We start from the raw sequence: 9,168 nt of genomic DNA on the forward strand, positions 1-9,168 counted from the left end.
GTCTCTTCCGTCTTCTATAGTACTTCCTTTTTCTTTCTATTCTTCATCATCTTCTTCTACTTTTTCATATCTCTGCTTCTTCTTCTTACTTCTATCTTTTTTTTCAATCGTTTCTCTTCTCTTCTTCTTCTGCTTCTTTTCTACATCTTCATACTATTTGTATTTTATCTTTTTCATTTTATTGTTGAATCTCTTGCTTCTTTTTCTATGCTATCTATCTTCTCTTCTTCTTTTCTAACCTATTCCTTGATTTACTTCTTCATTCTTTTCTCTTTTGTTTCTTCTTTTCTTCCTTATCTTTTCTTCTTCTTCATTTCTTCTTATACATCTTTCTTCTTTGTCTCTTCTTCGCTTCATCTTCTACTTCTTATTCTTACTTTGTCATTTCTTCCCTTTTTCACTTCTGTGTTCCGACATTAGATACATTCTCTTCTTTTCATAGGTACTGGGCTTCTTCTTCGTCTGGGTCTGTGTTACTGGGGTTCTATTAATTTCATCTCTGCGTACTCTTTTACTTCTTTTCTTCTTTTCTTCGATTCTTCTTTTTCATTGTCTTCTTTGTATTCTTCTTGTTTTTATGTTCTGTTTCTTTTGCTTGCATCTTGTTTTTGTTTCTCTTCTCTGTTTTTCTTTTTGTTTACATCTTCAATTCTTGGTCATTCGTTGTTTGCTCTCTGCATCTTCTTCAAGTGTTTCCCTTTTCTAGTTATCTTTTTGTAATGTATTTGTTCCTTTCAGTACTTTCTTCTGTGCTTCTTATTGACTTGCTTTATATATATGTGGAATGATGTCTTCTTTGTATTTCTGTGTTCTCTTTTCTTCTCTATCTATTTCTTCTCTTCTTCTCTTCTCTTCTCTTCTTCTTCTTCTTCTTCTTCTTCTTCTTCTTCTTCTTCTTCTTCTTCTTCTTCTTCTTCTTCTTCTTCTTCTTCTTCTTCTTCTTCTTCTTCTTCTTCTTCTTCTTCTTCTTCTTCTTCTTCTTCTTCTTCTTCTTCTTCTTCTTCTTCTTCTTCTTCTTCTTCTTTCTTCTTCTTCTTCTTTCTTCTTCTTCTTCTTCTTCTTCTTCTTCTTCTTCTTCTTCTTCTTCTTCTTCTTCTTCTTCTTTTCTTCTTCTTCTTCTTCTTCTTCTTCTTCTTCTTCTTTTCTTCTTCTTCTTCTTCTTCTTCTTCTTCTTCTTCTTCTTCTTCTTCTTCTTCTTCTTCTCTTCTTCTTCTTCTTCTTCTTCTTCTTCTTCTTCTTCTTTCTTCTTCTTCTTCTTCTCTTCTTCTTCTTCTTCTTTCTCTTCTTCTTCTTCTTCTTCTTCTTTCTTCTTCTTCTTCTTCCTTCTTCTTCTTCTTTCTTCTTCTTCTTCTTCTTCTTCTTCTTCTTCTTCTTCTTCTTCTTCTTCTTCTTCTTCTTCTTCTTCTTCTTCTTCTTCTTCTTCTTCTTTCATCTTATGCTATAAATAAACTGACTGACTTGATCAGTTTGAGTATTACTATTGATGTCATGGTATAGTCAATGAGACCTTACATACATATCTCACATTCAGTGTCACTGACCGTGTTTTATAGGAATTCCAATATGTTTTTAGATAACAAACACAATTTCTTACATTTGTTTGAAACGTGGTTCAGAACTGACTAAATAAACTGATTCCATATCATGTTGTATATTCAATGTTGGTCTTCTATTTCGTGTTGTGAAAATGTAATTTGCAAACAGAGGCAGAATACTAAGATTATGTATTGTATAATTTTATCATTGTATAATTGTTGAATCATCATTGCATATTATATGCAAGGCAAATAGAGATTCTGTATGCCGTGTTTTCAAACACAAGTATCCAGAAATTGATTTAACTCCTCTGGACAGCTTTTGAGCCTTAGTTGGTTTATTGATTTGTCCGTAAAACTTTGTTGAAATTCTCTGAAAACAACATGTATTTGTCTTTAGTGACTCTATCAACGCCACCAATCATAGCACACTAAATACAACAGGTTGTCATCCACTGTTGACACTCAGGGAGCCGACAGGAAATTAAAGGGAAACAATCATTCTTTTAAAAGAGAACTGAGGGCGGTTCAGATGAGGGAGGGGGGGGGGGGGGGGGGGGGGGAAGGGAGGGGTTATAATATAAGAGGTTATCTCAGGCGAACTCTTGTGTATTTTTATATGGCATTGATTGACATATTTTTATATGTATTAACATTTGAGATTGCGGTGTGGTGTTATGTGCATGGTAGATTAGTCGTGTGCAGCTGTGTTTGTGTTCGTCACCTTGCAGGTATGTATCATTTGGTTGTTACATCTTAAATATGGGTAAATTACAGTTGTAGTGCTTGCTGCAAGTTTCATTGACAAAGTGAATGTTCCCATTACAAAGTTAATTTTTGGTAAATGTGATTTTGGTTCCACATTTCAAGGAGACTGAGAGTTGAATGTGGAAATGTAATGACTGGCTTGAAAGATATAAAGTGGTAGGAAAGAAAGAATGCAATGTGTAGAAATGTACTGAAAGTGTCACTTTGTCTAGGAAGAAGCCTAATCTATTCCATATTCTTTGAGTTTTCTCAATTGTAATCTGTAAATTTGCCGCCCAATTCATTTTCCATTTTGGTCACGAATTTGAATCTTCCTATGATTGATTTTATTTTTCATTAATGAACTAGATAGGTTGGCATTGTAAGTCAGTGAATAATTTAATTTTATCATTTTTTTCTCTTTCATTATATCAAATTTGATTTCAGTTTAACTTTTTTCTCTTTCAACAACCCCGTCCCCAGTCGACACGCACAAAATTGCTGCAACGTTCTCGGTCACATGACGATCCTGGCGAAGCTGCTTCACACCAAACTGACAAGGGTCAAAGTTCAAGTCGGGGCAGCAGAATACATAGGCAAGGAGCTGGTCGCATTGCTCACACCAAGTCAGCTGGTCTTAGTCCCAATATAAGTCCACAGTCCAGCATCACCAGACTGAGACATCCAGCCAGTGCCTCACAAGAATACGTTGTCCAAGTGGATGTGTCTGAGCGAGAAGAAGACGATAAACTGATGTCATCCAATCTGAGTGGACAAATGGAAATGGATCATCACCACCAACTGTGCTCTGCCAGGAGAGGAAATTCCTTTGACCTTGACGAATACACAGCTGGGTCAAATAAAGCTTTTCCAGGATCTCCCCCAGGCAGGAAGAGTGTGGATTTCCAGACCAGGATTCACAATGAGTCGAGACCAAAAGTTTTAAAAAATGGAGAGTCTTCCAATATGAATATCCTGCCTGTTTTGACACTGAAATGTAAATCAAATGAAAGACCATACAGTAAAATCCATGACAATGTTGGGGCCAGACTGCCCCCCACCTCTCCACCTTTGGCCGTTGATAGACTACCACCTACATCACCAACTGGTGAGGACAAAATCTACTACAACAGAAGTCCGCAATCGCCAACATCTCCTTCTACCATCACCCCAACACGCCGACATGCAGTCAGGGGGATTGGGAAAAAAGCTGGATCCAGTTCTGCTTTGTTGCCAACACAATCTCCTACTAGGAAAGAGTTTGTAATGTCTGCCTTGGAACAGATCAAAACGTACAGTTCCCCAATATCCAGCCCGACAAGTATTGAAGACAGGCCTTTCCATTTACCAAAATTGTCTCAGTCACAATTACAAGAACAGCCAGATATTTTGGTGCCGCTAGTACCAGATCTGAATGTCCCTCATCATAAGGACAGCAAAGAGAGTGAGTCTGCATCCACCAGCCTTTCAACAACTTCACAAAAATCTTCTATAGAATCTCCTGAAAGGAAAGTCTCCCTTAGTGGATCATCAGGACAAACATCTCCCAGTCACGTCACAACTTCTTTCAGCTCCACCCCCAACAATTCACCAGTAAGAAAACCCTCATTCAGCTCCTCTCAGACCTCTCCCACAAGAAAAGTCTCGTATAGTTCCTCCTCCACCACAGACTCTCCAACACACAAGTTATTTTTCTCCTATCGCAACTCCCCGTCACACCGTAGTGGCTTTTCATCATACCACGACTCCGAGGCCAGGAAAACTTCCTTCAGCTCTTCCTCTTTTGGATCCCCCGTGAGAAAGCCTTCATTCAGCTCATCTTCAGATTCTAAGAACAAACCAACCTATAGCTCTACCACGAGTTCTCAGAGTTCTCTTCTCTCCTCTCCGACCCACAATCCTAGTAGGCCGTACGGATCCATGTCACCATTGTCTAGTCCAACCAAGTCATCAACAGTCTTACCCACCACCTTACTACACAGAGGAGGAGGAAGCTGTGAGCTCCTTCTGTCATCGACACCACCGTCAAGAGAAAGCCCAGACACGTCGTATTCTCGTAGGTCCCACCACCATCAGTCTCCTAGAAACAGGTTTGTTATTTATCATTATGGTATCAGCATCTTTTATTGTTTTAAAAGCAAGCTTCCAGCAGCAATCCGACTCTCGTAGGTCCCACCACCATCAGTCTCCTAGAAACAGGTTTGTTATTTATCATTACGCTATCAGCATCTTTTATTGTTTTAAAAGCAGCTTCCAGTAGCAATCTGACTCTCGTAGGTCCCACCACCATCAGTCTCCTAGAAACAGGTTTGCTATTTATCCTTACGCTATCAGCATCTTTTATTGTTTTAAAACCAAGCTTCCAGCTGCAATCTTTGCATCTTACCAGTTATTTCAGAGACGCATGAGTATGCTTATAAAATGTATAAAAAAAAGAAAAAAAAGAATTATAAAGAGTTGAAAAAAAAGATGAAATTTGTACTTTTGACTTGATTTAAAAGGACAGAAGGCCAACATAAAAAAAAGGAAAAAAAAAGGACTCAAAGGAAACCTTTCAGTTCAAAGGTTTATTTTAGGCAATTGCCAATATGAACATGAATTTACACATAATTACAAATCAATACAGGTAGAAGGAAACTACCAAGATAATTGAATAGATAAATAAATAAATACATATGTATATAATCAATAAACAGACAGAAAAAATAAATAGATAAATAAGTGAATAAATAAATAAATAAACATAACTGGACCAAATTGGTATATAAACACATGCAAATAATTTTACAGGAAACAAAATAAATAACATTTATAAAAATAAGTCCACCGTCACTAACATTGAAAAATAAGTAATCGGGCATAGACAATGACAGAGAAACATTTCTAGGGAGAAAAAAATACAATATATATACATAAAAATCCATGTTTCAACAAATAACATTTGTATAAGTAAGTCAACGGTCATTGAAAAAAAGTCATCGGACACAGACAGTAACAGAAGAAAGAAAAAAAAAATCCATATTCAAATAAATAACATATTATACAAGTAGGCCAAACGTCTCTGACATTGAAAATGAAGTCATCAAACACAGAGACTGACAGAAAAACATTTGTAAAAAAAAAACAAAAAAAAAATAAAAAAAAATAACTAAACAGAGAGAGAGAGAAAAAAAAAAGAGAAAATAAAAACAAAAGCACAAAATAATCCAACAAAAACAACAACAGCAAAACAAAATACCTCCTCCTTCTTTTTAAAAATCTGTATCAAACACAAAATAAAAATTGAATCCTGGGATTTCGTGATGGACAGCAAGTTCTATTCTCTCCAAATATTGCTCTGTCCTAAACACACAGTTGATGATCCCATTTTCTTCCTTCTCACTGTTGCTGTTTAGTGTCACAAGCCCTGTAAAACTCCTAAAAACGAAACAAAACAAACTATTGTCCCAGAGTAAGAGGACTGGTTTTGTCCAGCATGCAAGGGGCTTCTGGTGGAGTCTCCCAACCCACCTTATCTGTATTCCCTTCGTTTTGGATTTCTTTCTGTCAGACTGGGCTCAGGGATATTATGTGTTCGCAGGTATATTATAGCTGCAACTATTCCCCTTTGTCTTCCTTCTTCTCAAGCGCATACCACCCAAAGTCATTGCATATACTTGCCTCTAAATCTATCAAACTTCCATTTGATGTTGTATAACATCTGTTTTTTAAAAAAAGGCACTTAAATGACCGAAACCAGTTGCAGGTGCTGTTAAACTTCTAAAACTAAACTTAACTATAAACCAACCTTAACGGAGCTTATTTGGTCCAAAGAAAAGCTGTTTAAAACAGTGGCATCTTGTTTAATTTTATAACTAAGCAGCCTGTTTTGGGAAATATCATATTATTGTATTACAAATTAGGCAATTAAGTTTATTGATACGTTATGCCACACTACTACATTTAAAAATGGATTATTCGTATCTCATTGATATTGGTTATTTCCATTTTTTTTCCCCACATTTGCCAGACACGAACAACAAAGTGCGTTGTTGGTTTCGTCTGGGTCATCAGCGACCCTGACTCCTGATGACAAGTCCCAACAATCCAAGGTCACCACGACTAGTCCGGTCAAACCAACCAATCTAAACCTGATGCAGGAATATCCGTACCTAGCGGCCAAACTGACACCCTCCTCCTCTGGTTCCGTGTCTACATCAGTAAAAGGCTATGGCAATAAGAATTCTAGTCTCTCTGAAGCTGCTACCATCAGTCCACCATCATCATCGTCGTCATCATCTGCCCAGCATCACAGATCAAATGTCAGAGATTTAGTCAGCATTTTTGACAAGAAACCGCATCAAACCAGAAGCGCTGACGGTGGAGGTGCTCAAGGTCATAGTCAGTTTTCCTCAACATCGAGTACTTTGAGTCCCTCTATCAATAATTCATTGCAAAATCTTTCATCGCCTCAATCAGTGCATGATGGGAAATTTTACAAAACAGATTCACCCTTAAGTCAATACGATTCACAGAATCAGTTAAGACGGTCTGCCACGGTTGGTAATAATGATAATCTTAATAACAATAACAATACTGGCAATAACTCTACATACTTCAGATCCCCACTTTCTGTCTCAGCCACATCGGGCAATGACGCCATATCACCACTCAGTCAAAGAAGTTTGTTGGAAAGTCCAGCAACTTCCAGCGTGTACGTGAGTCGCTGCGACTCATCAGATTCTCTCAGTGCCAATGAAAGTTCTTCCCTTCTTCGTGACGAGGAAAAAAGTCAGTCACACAGTTCCTTATACTATGCCGATGAAGATGTACCAGATCGGATATAAAAATTATTAATAAACATATTTTGTTGAAATTATAACTAAATAAGATAAAATAAAATACAAAACCCTCTTTCAAAAGACCATAAAGTCCCATAAGAAAAGGTAGCCCGAGAGTTTTGAAAAGGCAAGCAACGTTCGTACAAAACCTTGCAATTCTTATCCAAATTTCTTGTTAAATGGCTCTAGGTTTTGTTTATGTTAATATTATATTATTATTAAAATGACAATACAAACTTTGCTCATACATTTTTAGCAGCTTAGTTATCCCTTTTTTTCAATGTTTTTACCGTTTTTTGGGCACATTAGCCCTTTCTTCAAATTTGCACAAATACAATTTTATGCAATTATTTTAATAAAGTAAGATTAACAAGCAAGCAAAATTGAAAGACATTATCTACATTTTCTTACTGTAATGTATATGGTATATCTTTATATACAATAAATAATGATTTCCTTTTAATTTAATTGTAGATGAAGTGACTTAAAGAAACTCATAATCAATATTGAAAAAATTATAATAAGATGTTCATCATTTCGTAAGAAGGACATAGTCTTGATTGACTCGCTGTGACTTTCTGACAGAATAACTGAAGATGAATACGAATGACTTGCTGGGTTTGAATGACAGATTGTCACTGACTGTTGCTGACTGTGTCTGATTGGCTGTGTCTAAATGACACCAACCGAATGGCTTACTATGAAGATGAATACGAATGACTTGCTGGGTCTGAATGACAGATTGTCACTGACTGTTGCTGACTGTGTCTGATTGGCTGTGTCTAAATGACACCAACCGAATGGCTTACTATGAAGATGAATATGAATGACTTGCTGGGTTTGAATGACAGATTGTCACTGACTGTTGCTGACTGTGTCTGATTGGCTGTGTCCAAATGACACCAACCGAATGGCTTGCTATGAATGACTGAATGTGAAATAATGGACTTTCAATTTCTAACTGTAAATGACTGATTGGGAATGAATGACTAACTCCAATTAACTTATAATGAATGACTAACTGTAAACCACTGACCGTTAATGATTTACTTTGAATGTCTGATTGTAAATCACTGATTTAATGACTGAAGTGATTGACAGACTGTAAAAGAGTGTCTGCTATTCACTGCGGTAAATAAGTTTTTGTAAATGACTGACCATAAAATGATTGTCTTTGATTTACAGATTGTAAATGACTGACTATAAAATGATTGTCTTTGACTTACAGATTGTAAATGACTGACTATAAAATGATTGTCTTTGACTTACAGATTGTAAATGACTGACTATAAAATGATTGTCTTTGACTTACAGATTGTAAATGACTGACTATAAAATGATTGTCTTTGACTTACAGATTGTAAATGACTGACTATAAAATGATTGTCTTTGACTTACAGATTGTAAATGACTGACTATAAAATGATTGTCTTTGACTTACAGATTGTAAATGACTGACTATAAAATGATTGTCTTTGACTTACAGATTGTAAATGACTGACTATAAAATGATTGTCTTTGACCTACAGATTGTAAATGACTGACTATAAAATGATTGTCTTTGACTTACAGATTGTAAATGACTGACTATAAAATGATTGTCTTTGACTTACAGATTGTAAATGACTGACTATAAAATGATTGTCTTTGACTTACAGATTGTAAATGACTGACTATAAAATGATTGTCTTTGACTTACAGATTGTAAATGACTGACTATAAAATGATTGTCTTTGACTTACAGATTGTAAATGACTGACTATAAAATGATTGTCTTTGACCTACAGATTGTAAATGACTGACTATAAAATGATTGTCTTTGACTTACAGATTGTAAATGACTGACTATAAAATGATTGTCTTTGACTTACAGATTGTAAATGACTGACTATAAAATGATTGTCTTTGACTTACAGATTGTAAATGACTGACTATAAAATGATTGTCTTTGACTTACAGATTGTAAATGACTGACTATAAAATGATTGTCTTTGACTTACAGATTGTAAATGACTGACTATAAAATGATTGTCTTTGACCTACAGATTGTAAATGACTGACTATAA

The 9,168-nt window shown here is 35.8% G+C and overlaps 1 protein-coding gene across 5 annotated transcripts in view; it reads left to right on the plus strand.

The window, feature by feature from the left end:
- Positions 1 to 7,241, plus strand: part of LOC144968908 (protein unc-80 homolog) — a 105,817-nt gene extending 98,576 nt beyond the window's left edge. For all 5 annotated transcript variants that reach the window (XM_078907748.1, XM_078907749.1, XM_078907750.1 and 2 more), the window contains 2 exons: positions 2,766 to 4,372; positions 6,292 to 7,241. In XM_078907748.1, coding sequence (XP_078763874.1) covers positions 2,766 to 4,372; positions 6,292 to 7,108 — 2,424 coding nt within the window. In that variant the 3' untranslated portion in view covers positions 7,109 to 7,241. The remainder of the gene's footprint in view (positions 1 to 2,765; positions 4,373 to 6,291) is intronic.
- The last annotated feature ends 1,927 nt before the right edge of the window (positions 7,242 to 9,168 follow it).

The sequence above is a fragment of the Berghia stephanieae genome, chromosome 3, assembly GCF_034508935.2.
Source record: "Berghia stephanieae isolate SIO BIC M18660-M18661 chromosome 3, UCSD_Bste_1.3, whole genome shotgun sequence".
NCBI classification, from domain to species: Eukaryota; Metazoa; Mollusca; class Gastropoda; order Nudibranchia; family Aeolidiidae; genus Berghia; species Berghia stephanieae.